Source organism: Marmota flaviventris, chromosome 3 (assembly GCF_047511675.1).
Source record: "Marmota flaviventris isolate mMarFla1 chromosome 3, mMarFla1.hap1, whole genome shotgun sequence".
In the NCBI taxonomy this organism is placed as follows: domain Eukaryota; kingdom Metazoa; phylum Chordata; class Mammalia; order Rodentia; family Sciuridae; genus Marmota; species Marmota flaviventris.
Window position 1 is genome coordinate 20,734,333 of NC_092500.1, and position 18,281 is coordinate 20,752,613.

General features: G+C 32.8%; 1 protein-coding gene across 3 annotated transcripts in view; it reads right to left on the minus strand.

Annotated features, from left to right (window-relative positions):
• Scyl2 (SCY1 like pseudokinase 2) overlaps positions 1-18,281 on the minus strand; it is a 61,761-nt gene that overhangs the window by 34,621 nt on the left and 8,859 nt on the right. For all 3 annotated transcript variants that reach the window (XM_071609604.1, XM_027947177.2, XM_071609603.1), the window contains exons 2-4: positions 16,294-16,497; positions 7,400-7,557; positions 3,655-3,799 (exon numbers count right to left, since the gene is read on the minus strand). In XM_071609604.1, coding sequence (XP_071465705.1) covers positions 3,655-3,799; positions 7,400-7,557; positions 16,294-16,470 — 480 coding nt within the window. In that variant the 5' untranslated portion in view covers positions 16,471-16,497. The remainder of the gene's footprint in view (positions 1-3,654; positions 3,800-7,399; positions 7,558-16,293; positions 16,498-18,281) is intronic.

Here is an 18,281-nt window from a genome sequence, read left to right on the forward strand (position 1 = left end):
ATGGGAAAGGAACAGAATTCAACAAATGGTACTATGAAAACAGAACCACCTACAAAAAAATGAAGGTGGACCTTTACTTTACACCATAAATAAAAATTAAGTCATGGCCAGATGATGTGTAATTTAGGGTAGTGTGCAATACTTAGCATGTACAAGACCCTGCATTCAATCCCCAACACTAAAAACAAAAAACAAAAACTCAAAAGGATCACACACCTAACCTAAATCCTAATACTATAACACTCTTAAAAGAAAAATACAGGGAAGCTTCATGACATTGGATTTGGCAATAATTTATTGACTATGACACCAAAAACAGAGGCAACTGAAGGAAAAGTATATAAAAGAGACTATCAAAATTTAAATTTTTCTGTGCATCAGAGAACAAAATCAACAGAGTGAAAGGCAACCCACAAAATGGAAAAAAACTCTCACAAATTACATATCTGATATGAGATTAATGTCAATAATATATGAACAGCCGGGCACTGTGGCTTACACCTATAATCCCCAGCAGCTCAGAGGCTGAGGCAGGAGGATAGCAAGTTTAAAGCCAGCCTCAGCAACTTAGCGAGGCCCTAAGCAACTCAGCAAGACCCTACCTCCAAATAAATATAAAAAGGGCTAGAGGTGTGGCTCTGGTTAATCACCCCAGGTTCAATTCCTGGTACCAAAAAAAAAAAAAAAAAGAAGAAGAAGAATATATCAAGGGCTGGGGATGTGGCTCAAGCAGTAGCGCGCTCGCCTGGCATGCGTGCGGCCCGGGTTCGATCCTCAGCACCACATACAAACAAAGATGTTGTGCCCGCCGATAACTAAAAAATAAATATTAAAAAATTCTCTCTGTCTACCTCTCTCTCTATTTAAAAAAAAAAAGAATATATGAAGAACTCTTACAATTAGATAACATACATACACACACACACAAAAAAAAAAACAGATTCAAAAATGGGCAAAGGACTTACTGACTACACATTTCTACAAAGATATATTAATGGCCAATAAGCACATGAAATGATGTTCAAAGTCAGTAATCATTAGGAAATGCAAATCAAATCACAATGAGATACCATCTCATATCCAACAGGATGGCTAGATACTATAAAGTAAAAAGAGAAAACAGTAAATATTGGCAAGGATATGGAGAAGTTAAAATCCATATGCATGCACTATTAGTGAAAATGTAAAATGGTGTAGGCTTTATAGAAAACAGGTGACTCCTTTATCGTGGCTCCTCAGAAAATTAAAACTAGAAACCCCATATGGCCCATCAATTCTACTCCAGAGTATATATTCCAAAAAATTGGAAGCAGGATCTCAAATAGAGATTTAACCAAGCACAATGACACACAGCTATAATCCTAGCAACTCAGGAGACTGAGGCAGGAGGATCAAAGTTCAAGGCCAACCTCAGCAACTTACAAGAACCTGTCTAAAAACAAAAAATAAAAGGGACTGGGGGTATAAAATCTTCCTGGGTCCAATCCCTAGTACCTCCACCATACACACACATACACACACACAAAAAAAAAAGTTGTTCAAAGAGTGTGTGTGTGTGTGTGTGTGTGTGTGTTCACAGCAGATTATTCACGAAAGCCAAAGCATGGAAGCAACTCAGGAGTCAGTTGATAGATGAAAGTACAACTGAATTGCTTATAATGTGGTACACGCATTCAATGGAATGTTACTCAACCTTATAAAGGAAGGAAATTCTGATACATGCTATAACATGGATAAACCTTGAGGACATAGTGAAATAAGCTAATTACAAAGGGATCTATTTATATAAAGTATACAGAGTAGTCAAATTCACAGAGACAGAAAGTAGAACTGTAGATGCCAAGAGTTGGGGGAATACGGGGGATAAGAGTTATTGTTTACCAGGTACAGTTTCAGTTTTGCAAGATGAAAACAGTTATGTAAATGTGGATGGTAGTCTTGGCTGTACAACAAGTCAACATATTTAATGGATTAAACATACATTTAAAAATAACAAAGATGAAATTTTACCACCATTCTTTAAAAAATATAGTTAGGAAAATGACAAGATAAGCCACAGACTGGGAGAAAATATTTATTAATTATATATCTGACAAAGGATTTGTGTCTACAACATGTAAAGAAATCTTAAAAACTCATTAATAAGAAAACATTCAAAAACTGGGCAAATGTCTGAACAGACATTCACCAAAGAGAATATCCATATGGCAAGGAAACATGAAAATGTAATAAGTATCATTATTCATTAGGGAAATACAAATTAAAACCACCTAGAGATACTAATGTACACCTGTTAAAATTAAAAGGGAGAAAATAACAGAGTTTTTAACAAAGATATATTAATTATACTAATTCACATTATACTGTTAATGGGAATGAAAGACAGTATAACCACTTTGGAAAAAGTTTGTCAGTTTCTTTAAAAAGTGAAACACACAAATAACATTTGATCTAGCCATTCCACTCACAGCTATTTATTTAATCAGAAGAAATGAAAGTATCTGTGTCCATACAAAATCTTGTACACAAGCAGCTTCATTAGCCATTAGCCAAAAACTAGAAACAATGCTAGTGACCAGCAACAGATAAATGGATAAACAAACTGGTATATGCATCCAATGGACTATTACTCCATTATAAAAATGCATCGACTATTGATATGGGTAAACCTCAAAATAATTACACTGACTGAAAGCCAGATTAAAAAAACACACACCTATAGGATTTCATTTATAAAATTCTAGAAAATACAAACTGATCCATAGGGGTAGAAAGCAAGTCAGTGACTTCCTGGGACAAGATACAGAGAGGGAAGGATACAAGGAATATGAGAAAGCTTTGCAGAGTGATGGATGTGTGCATTATCTTGATTTTGGTGATGGTTTCATAGGAGTATATGTGTCAAATTTCACATATGTGCAGCTTATTAAGTATGCCAATTATGTTTTACAGCTAGCTGTTAAACAATAAATAAAATGGCCAGGCAAGGTGGCACATACCTATAATCCCAGCTACTTTGGAGGCTGAGGCAGAAGGACCACAAGTTCAAGGCCAATGTGGGCAACTTAGTGACAGCCTCTCAAAAACAAACAAACAAAAGGACAGGGGTATAGCTTAGTAGTAAAATTCCCCCTGGGTTCACTCCTCAGTACCATAATCAGTCAATCAATAAAATGATCTCTGTCCACCAGGATCTCAGAATCTGTTACATAAATCTACTATATGGAGCTGAAGATATTATTCTGGTAAGAAAAGAAAGAAAAATCTTAAAAGTATGTGGAAAAGCCAATAATATCTCTTGATATCTACTAAATTTTTTAGAGAAATTTTTACTATATTTCAACTTATAATTTTATGAAATTACTTACAAGAATAAAAATTCAAAAAAATCAAAAGGAACCCATCCCATTTACCAATCAATAAGTTCCCCTCCTCAAAGTTTACCAAAGTTATCAGTTTTATATATTTAAAATATTATCCAAGCCTAACAATAAACTGCAAAAAAAAAAACAATTATACAACACAGAAACTGTTTTCAAATTACTAACAAGAACGAAAGGTTTATATAAAATAGTTTACAATGTCTAATAAATTTGAAAAAGCCAAAAATAATCTTAAAGGAAAAACTTTTACATGTTAAATAAAAATACATACCTGAAGTAAACCATATTTAGTTTCTACATCATAAAGTTTGTAATCCTTAATGTCTGGAGATATAGAGGGAGGCAGATTTTCCCAGTTACCAAGAACATTGGCTAAACTGGCAAAAACAGGTTCTGTACAAAATGCCAAGCAGTCCCTGTTTTCAAAAAGAAAGAGTTATTACTATCATTTTTTATTCATTATCAAAATCAAATATACATAAACTATTAGAAATCCTATTAAACTATTGATAAGGTAGACTATTTTAGATTTGTAAATTTCAGCATAGTTATAGAACATTTCAAACAATATCAGGAGGCTTTATATATGAATTATCCTGGATAAATCAATCTTCTAAACTAAGTGTTATGACAACTGATACATTTTTTTTTTTAAACTTAAAACATCAGGAAATAAAATATTATTTCAACTGTTCTTCTTCAATGACTGATATTCCTTATGGGAAACCAATAAACTTACTTAAAATATTGTTATATTGTACATATGATATCCTTATTTCTAAAGCTGTAATTTTCACAATATGCTACTCAGGGAACCTACAGATTTCCCACTGATGCCTCAAGAGCAAGAGGATCAGGAAAAGGAACAGGCATACCTCCAGTCCCCCATTCTTACTTACAATCAAAGCAACTTTGCTTTTATCTATTTTTGAAAGGTGTTGCAGTTTTAAATTTTTTTTAATCATTGCTTGTTGGTGTATAAGAATTAAGAATCCAGAAAACATTAGATATTGACATTCAATAGCTTTATAGAGTAATGATCAAGAACTCAAGCATGCCTATTCCCACCTTACTGACACTGCACACCCTAACCCAGAGCTTCACTATGCCCGTATGTAAAATGACGGTAACAGATGCACCTTGAAGTGTTACTGTGAAGATCAAATGAGATAATCATAAAATACATAGCAAAGCATCTAGTGCATGCTCAATAAACTCTTCTTATTGCTGTTACAATTACCAACCATCTGAGGCTCAAGCCCTAACATTTTAGGCTTTGGGCTTTGGGTTCTGGCAATGAAGGATTACAAGGTAGTATAGCAACAAGGCTAAACCAAGTTTCTGTGCCACTAATATGAACTTTGTTGTTTCACATGTCTATAATATCTAAATAACCTTTTATCTGCCTTGAACCTATTTTTCAAACAAAAGCACATATAATCAATATATATCAGACAGAGACAGATCTACTTAAGATTGAAAGAGAAAAGGATCATATTGCCTACCTGTTCAGTCATTATGAAGGATGCTATCTTGTTTTTATGCCTAGGATTCAGCTCATTAACCCAGAGGACACTAAGGCATTCTTTTACAGAACTGTTCTGAAAGTTGCTCAAATACTCTCTCTCTCGACCCAAAAAATCATCCTTAGTCACATCAAAAATCTATGATTATCATTCAAGTTCTAAGGCCTTACAATCTTTCATGAAAATTCATTTCCATTATTATTAATCACATTGAAAAAGGGTATATGTTCTTAAGGACCACTTCCCAAACACAGCTTCTTACCAGTCATTTATTTTCACCACCTCCACCAAAACTTAGCTTCTCAATATCTTTGTACAACAAATTCAGTCCTTGTTATATGTGATTCCTTTCTTTTCCCAATGACCAACAATAAACTATCGCCTTACCTATCTTTTACTGGGCAAATTTTAATTCTGTAATGACCATCACAGGTTTCTTTTACACAAAGTATAGTTGAACCTTGTTCTCTTAGTTTTTCAACATCCATTAACATTTATTCACAGTCCTCTTATTTCATTCCTTATTCCATGGTTCTCTTTATCTACTATTTACCTAGTAGCCACTTTCTACTTCACAAAAAATTACATTTCATCAAACATGAACGAATAAACTCATTAGCCTTAAACTTTACCTGAGTGTATTACTGATTCCTCAACCATCTTCCTTTGAGTTCCTCCAACAGGACTTGACCCACATGTCTTCTCCTGGATTCTGTTACATTTTCTGGTTACAAACTGCCATCTTATTGAAACTGTTGAATGTCACTAATAACCTCTCACTAGTTAAGCGTAATGATTCTTCTCAGTTCTTATTTTCTTTCCATTCTTCAGTCTCCAGTGCAATTGGGTCCTTTTGTCCCTCTCCCTTGGCTTCTATAACATACTGCCAGGTTTTCTCCTGCCATATGACAATGATCTCTCCTTTTTCCTTCCCTGGCTTTTTTAACCTCCCTACATTTCAAAGTACATTCCTCAGTCTACTGCTCATTTTACTCATGTTCTTGAAAAAAATCCATTTTAACCTGGTTAAATTTCAATTACTGCCTTTGTTATTCCCATACACATCACCAACTCTGAACTTTCATTTGAATTATCCTTTCTGTAGGAGATTTCCTTTGGATAATTTCTATGCCATTCAATATTATTAATTCATTAATGACTAGAACCTATTTTTTTCCTTTCCTAAAGTGTTCCTATTTCTATTAATGTTTCTACAATTTTTACAACCTCACAATTAAGATATCTTAATCTGTGAATTCTCTTTCTGCTTACCAATAAAATTCTAGTTCTATAATGTTTAATTCACTATAAAAGAAGCTGCTGAGACAGAGAAAGCGTAACATACTGTTTGCCTCGAGAAATTTAAAAATATAATTATGAGATATAAGCTGTAGATACAAGTAATAAGGATATTTTTATGACAAGAGACATATGAGCAAATTTCTGGACAGGCATAGCATGGTACAATAAAAAAAAAAGTGGGATCAGAAATCACATCTCTGCCAGCTTTAAGTAATATCTCTGATCCTCATCCTACATTATTGCAAAACTTAAATAAACAATGTAAAACATTTAGGACAGTTTCCACATGTAAATTCTGTCTTATTTAGGTGGTGGTGGCAGTCTCCTGCTTTTTTAGAGGGGCTGATTAGTAAAGATTCCAGTGTAAGAATTTTCTGAGAAATCTAATATGCCAAACTGATAAAAGCAAAATTACAGTAGCTGAAGGGAGATTAGAAGTTTGGAACTCTGCAGTTGTGTACCCTACTTGCCTGTTTCTATCCTATCCTTAAAATACTAGGGACCACAGAACACAAATGGCAAATCACTTGAGTAAGGATCCTAAATTAAAATGGGAATATAGTCTGCTAAGAAGGAGCAAATAAAACAATTTGGGCTATGAATAATATGGAAAAGGTTTTATAAAGCTAGGGTTTCTAAAGGATTATTAAAAGCATCACAGGCTTGACGGTCTAGTCAAGACTACATAAATTTCATTTTCTGGTCAGCAATATTTCCCAAGATCATCCTCAAGAAAAAATACATAGTAAAGTAAATGAAAGCTATGGATTGACATGCTGGGAAAAACAGAAGATTAAATGTCTGGAAATGCACTTGCCACACACACAAAATTGGTCCTCAAATATTGCCTCAATAAAAAGGAGACAAGAAATTTTAGCAAATTAGCAAGGCAGACATTTTCAGGCAGTGAATATACTCCATACTTCTCTTACATCTTCCATTTGATTACTGTAGTGCTGAGCATAGAAAAGACACTTAAATACAGACTCAAGGCAAATGTGAAGTAAGTCTTTATCAATATTCAAAAAAAGAGACATACATGCAAAATGCAAATAAATTTTAGGAAACTAATATATAAGAATGACAGTTTGTAACAATTTTTCACTGATAATATTTGAAATAGACCAAATATAGTTATTTTTAATTTTTTCACAAAGTCTCCTATATAAATTTCTATAAAAAATTTACCTTGATTCTTCTAAAGGATGTTGGACAGTAAGAAGTCGAGGGTGTCGTAACCGTGTTAACTGTTGGACTCCTCGTTTTAAAGAATCGATGATCTGATCCTTTTCAAATTTCTGATATTTGTCAATCAGCTTTTTATCAAAGACAAAAACAGCCACTTCCTAATAAAAGAATTGTGTCACTAATTTTAATCAAGAACTATATAAAAATAATAAAGTTATATTTGAGTGTCAGCAGTTTACAATTAGAAATAAAAACTAATGCCATGAAAATTTTAGCACCATTATAATACCTTTCTGATTAAAATGTTGTTTCCTTTATGATTAATAAATCTAAATAATTTTAAAGGTATGAGACCCAGAGTTCTCATCTAAAGAGAACATAGGAAATGTTTTATCTAAGATCTTACAGCAAAAACTGAACTGCCAAGACTCAGTTACCCAGGTAGACTAATTCTAGGGCCAATATGCCACTCTGTCTCCTCAGAAATAGCAAAGAGACAAATATGGAACAGTAAAGTAATAACATGGTACATGCTTTCAGGAAAGAAAGCACTGAAGTTGAGTGACAGCTTTAAATAACATTCATATACAGACTGAGTATCCCTTATCTGAAATGTTTGGTACCAGAGGTGTTTCAGATTTGGCTTTTATTCTCAGATTCTGAAATCTTGCATAATCTGGAATTCCATTTACGTTTCATACATACCTTTACTCAGATAGACTTAAGTAACTTTATACAAGATTTTTAGTGCATCTACATTTTGACTGCTACATGAGGTCAGGTGTGGTATTTTCCACATGTGGCATCATATTGGCACTCAAAAGGTTTTGGATATTGAAGCATTTCAGATATCAAATTTTTTGGATTAGGAATGCTCAACCTGTATAAACAGATCAACCTAGCTCTTTTGATCATTAAGAGACATAAGAGAAGAAAGTAAGAGTGTTATATAATATTAATTTGAACTAAAAAAAAATGACCTAGAAGTTCAAGTTCCTATGGCACCAATCATGCGCAAAATCTTCTTTTAGTAAGTGTTCTGCTATAACACATTTTATAAATGCATCTAATTTAAATGTGTTTATTTTTTCAAAATGTTTTAAGCCTTAAAAAAGATCACATGAAATGGTTCTTGAGCTCTTAGTTTTATCACTCTTAAAAGAACATAAAGAAAAATAAACAACATAAAATTCTTTCTTTCAAAGACTCATTTATTGTTTAAGGTAAAAGATGACAGATTCCTACACAGGACATAACAGGTTATCAACTAACTATCTTAAAAATACTTTTCTCTTTATTCATATCAGTTAAAATTAATCAATTTCAACAAAATTATGTTAATAACTCTTCAGACCCCATACTGATTTCCTAAAACTCTTAGCCTATATTTTAAAACCTTTCATCAGAATATATCATAATCAATTTCCAACTTGCATTTTTCTTTTATTATTTTGCCATCAGATTGAGCATTTCCAATCTGAAAATATGAAATTCAAAATGCTCCAAAATTGAAGCTGAGATCCTCAAAGAGTTTCAAGTTTCAGATTTTTGGCTATGGATACTCAATGTAAGCATTTCTGATCCCAAACACTTCATAAGGGACAATCAACCTGTCCTACCCACTCTGCTAACACATATATGCCACTTCCATAAAAGTCCTACCTGTCTCTATCTATATATTATAAACTTTTTGAAGCAAGCAACAATGTCTTAGTGGTGGGGATAGGGTGTGCCTGAATGGTGGAGGGCTTGAAGAGTGAGGCTCTGGATTGGATCACTAGCAGACCAAAAGCAAACAAAAAACAAAGTTAGATCTTGGTAGAAGCATCTCCGGTGTTTATTGCAGACTTATAGTCAATAAAGATAAGCAATTAATTAATTAGAAGCATTTTATTATCTCAAATTAAAATCCTTTTCATCTTTTCATTATGATTTTAAAATATACAGAAAAGATGACAAAGTGCAACTATCCAGTATATCTTTAGACAATGATTAAATGTAGTTTAAATTTGAGTCTTTTAATTTTAAAAATTTTTCCCAAAAAAAAAGCTTATTTTATGACAGAATACAGTCTATCCTTATTAATTTTCTACATATCATTTTTTTAAGAAAGCGAGAGAGAGAGAGAGAATTTTAATATTTATTTTTTAGTTTTCGGCAGACACAACATCTTTGTTTGTATATGGTGCTGAGGATCAAACTCAGGCCGCACACATGCCAGGCGAGCGAGCCACCGCTTGAGCCACATCTCCAGCCCCTACATATCAGTTTTATATATAGTTTTCTGGAAATAACAAATAGGTCAAGGTGGCTGATTAATGTTGTTAAGCCTTCTATATCATTACTCCTTCCAGCAAAGTGAGGGGGCTTAAAATCTCCAAATGATTGTGGATTTGTTTTCTAGTTTTATTAATTTTTACTTCAAGCACTTTGAAATTGTTATTAGGTACATATACACTTAGGATTATTATACTTTCTTGAAGAAGTTACAATATTATGTTATGAAATGTTTATCTGTATCTCTGATAATACTTTTTCTTGAAATTAATTTTATACTAATAGCTCTATTTCAGATTTCTCATGTTTTTTTTTCCCCCTCCTTTTGCTTTTAACACATTGGTGTATTGATATTTAAAGAGTAACATATGTATAGAGCATATAGCTACTATTTGCTTTTTACATATGTTGAACATTTATACCTTTTAATTATAATATCTAGATCATTTATATTTAAATTAATTAATAGAGATCACAGGAAACATCTGTGTTTCCTGTGTGCAGTAATGTGTAATATTTGCTACATGAAGGTCAGTGAAAAATTGGGTAAATGATAGGTTTGATGACTTAATATTTTGGTAAACATATTGAACGGTCCAGCTGCCAGGCTCAGAGAGGACTGTGGAATGCTTTTGTTGCAATTGTTCCTTCTCTCATTTATCATATGGTACACAGCAACAGATTCATCTTATTCTTTGTTAACATCTTTTATTTTGCAAATAAAAAATTATACGTGTGTGTGTGTGTGTGTGTGTGTGTGTGAGAGAGAGAGAGAGAGAGAGAGAGAGAGCTCGCGCACGCACAGGCACGTGCGTGTGTATTGTACCAAAGGTGAACTTTGTTGAAAACCATTATGGTTTGTTTTTGTTGTTGTTGTGTTTTATTGGTGGGGGGGTAAGGAAGTAACCAGGGATTGAACTCAGGGGCAATGGCCTCGAGCTATATCCCCAGCCCCATTTTGCATTTTATTTAGAGACAGGGTCTCACTGAGTTGCTTAGAGTCTGGCTTTTGTTGAGGCTGGCTTTGAACTCTCAATCCCTGCCTCATCCTCCCAAGATGCTGGGATTACAGGCGTAAACCACCATGCCCGGCCACCACTATTATTGTTTGTTTGGGATTTTATTAATATTTTATTTTTTAGTTGTACTTGGACACAATGCCTCTATTTCACTTATTTATTTTTATGTGGTGCTGAGGATTGAACCCAGGGTCTCGCAAGTGAGAAGTGAGTGCTCTACCCCTGAGCCACAACCCCAGCCCCATTATGGTTTTAATGTGAAATTCTCTAACAACAAATAAGGCTGAGTATTTTTACATATGCCTATTTGCCATTTGATTATTCTCTTTAATGAAACACCTGTTTATGTGATTTATTAATTTTTAATTGCATTATTAGCTGATTGTTGAGTTTTCCAGTCTTTGCATATTTTATAAACAAGTGTCTGTACTCCAAATGTTTTTTCACAGTCTATGGATTGCTCCTTTATAAATGATTTGTTGACTAAAAAAAAATAAAGTAATGATAAAAAATTGAGTCTTTTTACACAATAATTAATTAGAACAAAATATGTGCAATATTTGCTTGCAATTGTTCCTATCCTTTATTCACTGCATATTCTTTAAAATACACTGAAAGAAAAGACACCCACTAAAAAGTATGTTTTTCCAACAGCCCAATTTAAAAAAGAAAAAAAAGACTATAAAGTTCTTCTAAAAGTCACAACTGAGGGTGTTTCATTTGAAATAGACCTAATTTATATGTTGTTTTTTTTTTTTTTTAAAGATCCTTTGCTTACTATAAAGGTGAACTTTGTTGAAAACCAGATCATTCAAGAAATAAAATCTAAGTTATGTGATATAAAGTAATGCATTTAGGATTCTCTAACCGCAATCATGACCTCCATTAACCTCTCTCTTAAGAGCCACCAAAGACATTTTTTTGAAACACAGATGTTTCCTATGATCTCTATTTTCTGGATCCTTTGTGACTGGGCAGTAATAACTGCCAAACATCAGACTCTTCATCTTTCATTGGATTTTGAGATAATACTCCTTCAAAACAATGAAATAAAAACTAAATTTTAATTTATAATAAGTTAAAAATAACTTGATTTTTGAGAAGACTGAAACGTAGCAACATATACCCCTTAAAATTACTACAATTTTGATTTTTTTTTATCAAAGCAACTTGACTAATATATCAAGCTTTGCATAATGGTCTCCTTTATTTTAAAACATAAAGTATAATTTGTTTACTTATTATAATTTAGTTATGCTTTCATTCACAAAATATTTGTGAGTTCCACCCACAAATACTGGCATCTACATAACAAATGTATATTTGTTAATACTTAATGAACTAAGTTCAATTCTACATTTAGTAGACTAGATAAACTATGAACAATGAAACATTTATTATGTTTAAAACTTTAAAAACTAACCAATCTTCATTATTCTCACAGAAACTAATAAGTTATTTAACTAAAGGTATTATGAAGCTCATGAAGCAGGAGGAAAAAATATGTACCAGGCCAATGTATACAACTCTGAAGACAAAATTACACCACAGTTGCCCTATTAAAAAAAAGGAATTTTTAAAAAAAACTTGGTATAAAATAGTTGAAAGATGGCTAGGGATATATATAGTCAGTTGGTAGAGTGCTTGCCTCTCAGGCACAAGGCCATGGGTTCAATCCCTAGCATCACACACATACACACACACACACACACACACACACACACACACAAAATAGCTGAAAGAAATTTCAAAATGTAGAATTATTTTTCTACATGAAAGGAAGAAAAAATTAGGTATATGGGTGAGATGGAAACTATAATTATGTGCTACTTTCATTACAAATTATTTAAACAAACTGTCAGTCTCAATAGTCATATTCTAATCTAACAAATAAGTTTCCAATAACAGCACTCCAAAATTAAATTAAAATTTTTTTTAATTTAAAAATGAAAACAATTACACACTGATGATTCTCAGCAAATCTATATTTTACTTTCATAAATTATTCACTATGAGGAATTCTGGAATGAATGCCCTTCAAAAACAGTAAATATCAGCAGAACAATTTCTATTGATTTTTGCTGGGAATGTAAAACCAGAATACTAACAAAAATGTGTCCAATCAGGTACAACGAAATTACCAAGTTCACAAGTAAATTGTTGTTTACTAATTTTTTAAATTGTGACATCCCAGGTTTCATAAATATTTACTTTGTTTTATTTACTCTGTAGGTGCTGTAATCCCTATTCTTCACAGAGTAGTAATTCACCATCTAGATTAAAAAGTCAAAAACTGTACATGATCTGAAAATTATAATTCACCAGATACTTATATAAATTTGAAATAACCCTAAGAAAAAAATACCCCTAACCTTTCAAAGGGAATGCAAGCCTTAAATATACTTTTAAAGGGATTTTTTTAACTCAGAAATATTGTTGGGTTTTGGAGGGAGGCAACATTATGATAATGCTCTCAAAAATCAAGTAAAAAATAAGCGAAATTTGTTTGCTCTGGAAAAAAATATGAAGTGAACTTTAAATACAATGACTTGAATATCATGGTATTTACTGTCATGCAGCAATAGAAAACACTTTCATGTCCTACTGAAACAGTATGAGAACTCCTCCAATCCAAAGTCCCCAATCTACTGATCACCTTGAAGTCAATGTCAAATTTAAGAGCATATATGCTTATAAAATATATCCACAATTAAATATATAGTATGACAGTAGTTGCTCAAGGAAAGCCTGAGAGGATAAGAAAGATGTGCTGATCCTATGACCATTTTTTTTTTGGGGGGGGGGGGAAGAGGTACTAAAGAAGAGTACCTTTTTCATTATTTTCTTTCTAGTTTAACTAGATCAACATCATTCAAGAGAACTTCTGACATTGATAGAAACTCCTATATCTGCATCGTCCAATATGATAGTACTAGTCAAATGTAGCTATGGAAAGGCTGAAAGGAAAGTAGGACAACTAAGGAATTTAATTTAATTTAAATAGATGTGTCTAGTGCCTGTCATATTGGACAGTGCAGCTCTGATTGCCTACTTTACATGATCTCTTTTAATAAAACTAAAGCACTGAAAAAGAATTAATATTTTCAATTAAGGAGGAAGTTAAAATGAAGCTTTAATGTCAGTATGATTATAGAGACTTAGCTCTTCACTAAGGAATTAACCAGTAGTAAATATAGGATACTCAGCTCTGACCCCCCACCTTTTTTTTTTTTTTTTTTTTTTTTTGCAGGAGACAAAGAAAATTCAAAATCATATCTACCAAGAGTACTGGTGTATTCCAAAACTTCCTCTCCCCCCAAAAGCAATAAATTTGTGGGGAAAATGAAAAGGATTAAAGTTTTCAAAGAGAACCCGGTTCTGGCATTCAGGTGTTGATAATAGGGCTCTATCATTGGTGCCTGGTTATCCTGTTCTATGAGCAGCAACAGAAGCTCTAAGTGAAATTACCAAGTTCATAAGTAAATTATTATTTACTAATTCTTTATCTTGCTGCATCCCAGGTTTCACAAATATTTACTTTCTTCCATCTACTCTGCAGGTGCTGTAATTACTACTCTTATCAGGGGATTTTAGCATAAAAATTACAATATCAACACAAATACCTAGCATCCTTTTGTTTAAGCACAGAGATGCAATTTTATTACCACATCCTTAATGAAAATGCATAATATTATAAATTTGGTGTTCATTTTCTCCTTATATACAGTCATGTACTACATAACAACATTTAACAATTCATATAATGGTGGTCCCATAAGATTATATACCCTATGACATCACAGTTATCTTAGTTTAAGTACACACGGTGATCTTAGCACAACAAAACCAACGAATGACACATTTCTTGGAACATATACCTGTCATTGAATGACACATGCCTGTAATAGATTATAAAAGCAATTTGTGCTACTGTTGGAAGAGACAGGTCATTTACATAACTTTGTAAATGTTTTTTTAACTAGTGAGTACTTTTAAGAAACCACTTGCTTTGTGGATGGACTTTTGGTGAACTGAGAGAGAAAACAATGCTCAAAAATGATAATTTAAATCAATCAGCATATAACATGGGGATTAACGATCTGAAAAGACCTCCAAATAATAACAATAAAAGCAAATTTATAAGCCAGGTATGAACTACATACCAGTAATCTGTCTCAGGACCAAGAATTCCTAATTCATAAAAGGATAACCAAAGCCATTTTGATCTTCAATATACTTGTTTGGGAAATAAGCTAACTTTTAAAAGAAGCAAATAATGCATATCCACACTGTATGATTATGGGTAGTCATTGTTAAGTATGTGTAATAAATCCCTCACATCTTAAACTCCATATATTTCACATGTAAGGAATTCCATATATTTCACACGTAAGGAAATAAAAATACTTTTAGACTTTTTTTTTTTTTTAAGATCTTATTTCTGGGCTGGGGTTGTACCTAGCCTGTGTGAGGCTCTGGGTTCAATCTTCAGCACCATATATAAATAAATAAATAAATAAAATAAATGTCTATCAACAACTAAAAAAAGTTTTTAAAAAAAAGATCTTATTTCTACAGAGATTTTAAACCTGGATATATTTTTATGCCTTAAAAATTCCAACAAAAAGCTGCTAATAAAATTTAACACTAATGATACTCAACATTTCTAAGAACCATCTGCTGATCTCTTAAGCCAAATTAAAGGAGAAAAAAAACTCAAACTACTCTTCCCTAAAAGAAGAGTTAGTCCCAAAAAAACAAATGACTACAAAATAATATAACTCAAAACACACTACTAAATATATCCCACAACTATTATCCCCTTCTAATGGCAAAAGCTATCAGGTAAACACACATAAAAAAATTTAGAAGTCTATTTTCTATAAGGCTATAAAATAAAAGAGGGAATAAGAGTGTACTAAATGGACCAGGGGTATAGCTCAGAGGTAAATGGTTACCTAGCTTGCATGGGCAAAACCCTAGGTTCAATTCCCCAGCATTGGGGGGAAAAATATGCACTAAACAGGAGACACTTAACGTTAGCAGTATTTAAATGGATATTTTCCTGATAATTTATTGACAAATGTAAAAGAAAACTTAAGTGCTATGGCAATTTTTATCCTAAAATATATTTTGCAATTATTATCTTTTAATATGCTCAAATAACACTTTATTAAGTAAAGTGGTATTTGTAACACTTTGTTATTAAGTAAACAAAAGTAGGTTAGCATGGTATGTCAAACAGCATATGTGTAAACCAGGAGGCACAGAGCATATTTTAAAATTTTTGTTTTTGGTGACTTCATAAGATGAAATGAAAAACAAAGAGCTGAATTAAGAATCCATTAAAGAACTTTTGATTTTTTTTTTAAGAACTTTTGGTATTTCTTAACATAAAAATCATACATGAGGGGCTGGGGTTATAGCTCAGCAGTAGAACACTTGCCTTGCACTTGTGAGGCACAAGGTTCTATCCTCAGCACCACATAAAAATTAAATATATTGTGTCCATCTTTAAAAAAAATTTTTTTAAATACATACACATACTTTACAGTACTTAGCATGTATTTTTTTTTCCAACTAGACAGAATAACTTACCTGTTTTGTAGATTTTTTTGTGCCATTAAAAATCTTCCAAGCTAGACCATTACCACCACTGGCAATGTGCCGACCAACATCAAATTCTCTAGTGACAGGATTTCCCATTACTGCACTAGTGACATCAGCTGTTACCTTTGTAACAGTACTCTTCAACTTATTAAGCATGGACTCCATGGCTGTGTATTAGGTAGTTACAGTCACCTAGAAACACACAAGGATATGGGAGAGCTCATCATTTTCTGTCCAAGCACTTATTCATAATTTAGTTTGAAAAGTTTAAACAAACAATACCAAACAGATAAGTTACATGTTGGTTTTGCCTTCAGAGAACCCAATACACTTGACTATACATTTACAGCTAGAACCAAATGATCAGTTCCTCTCAACCACAGTTCTCACAAACCAGAAAAAGACATGCTCAAACTGGACACTGACATAAAGGAAAAAAAAATCAATGCTGTTCAATTATATAACATGTACCCTTTAAGACTTAAGTGGTATAGAAGGTCAGAATCTTCACACTGAAAGGTGAACCCAAGGATTTGCCCCTGCTTTCTGTCCAGGCACATATCAAATCAGAGTGATAAGCAGAATTCCAGTCAGCTAAGGGGATGAACTACAATTCACAGATGCAGAAACGGCTGGAAGTTCAGGGACAGAATTTCAAAGTGAAAGATGCTATGTTGAAAAAGAGCACAAGGTCCCCTTCATGTTTTGTCAATACTAAAGTGCACACATGTAGTTTGAGACTCTACTAGTTCTATTAATTAAAGTGCTTGTGAGCTGAATAGTTTCAATTCACACAGGGCTTCAAAATCATTCCTGAGCTCCTCAGCCACGCTGGAGAGTCTTCACTGATCACTAGGGCATTTTAGCAGGACTATGCCTTAATAGGACAAACCTATTCTAGCTGAGTAGTGATGGTGCTGTACTCCCAGTTACTGAGGAGGCTGAGAAAGAAGAAATGCTTAAGCCCAGGAGCTGCAGGTCAGCCTGGACAACATATTAAGACTCCATCTCTTAATTAAAAAAGAAGATAAAACTGCTCTAACAACAAAAGTCATTCTCAAGCAATCAAACTAATCTAACTAAGCTGCCTTCCAGAAGAAAATTTACTGCTCATGAAAGGAAGACACAAGACACAAAATCAGATACTCAACAAAGTAACATTCACATTGTTCAGCACACAATCAAAAATCATCAGACATGACAAAAAGAAAAAAGATATAACTTATAATCAAATGAAAAATCAGTCAATAAAATCTGACTTCAAGATGATAGATACATAGAATTAGCAAAGACATTAAAAGTTATCACAGGTCCAAAGCAGTTAAAGGAAAACATGAACAAAATGAAAGAAAATGGAATTTTTTAAAGGCCCAAATGAAAATTCAAGACATGAAAAATAAATTTAAATAAATCTCACTAATTTCAGGAATGAGATGAACATATTAGACAGTGTAAGGGGAAAAGCAGCAAAACTTGAAGATGGAGTAAAAATTTGAAAAAAAAAAAAAAAAAAAGATGAACAAAGTCTCAGTAATCCATGGGATAATATCACAGATCTTATACATGAAAACAGATCCTCAAAATAAGGAAGAGAGGGGAAAAAATAATGGCAAAAATTTTTCCAAATTTCCTAAAATATTATACAAAGCTTCAAGAAATTCAAAAAACACAAAGGAAACCATACCTATATCTATCATACCAAATAGCTGAAAATAATTTATTAAAAATCTTTGAAATGGCTATAGAAAACAGGTAAATCATACAGAGAGGTACAAAGATAAGAATTTCCCCACACTTCACTTCAAAACTATGTATACCAGAGAACTGAATGAGGTCTTTAAAGTGCTAAAGAAATTATTAACCTAGAATCCTGTATGGTGAGGAAAATAACCTTCAAAATTCAAAGAAAAAACAACTCAGGAGGCTGAGGCAGGTGGATCACCAAGTCTGAGGTCAGCCTGGGAAACATAATGAGA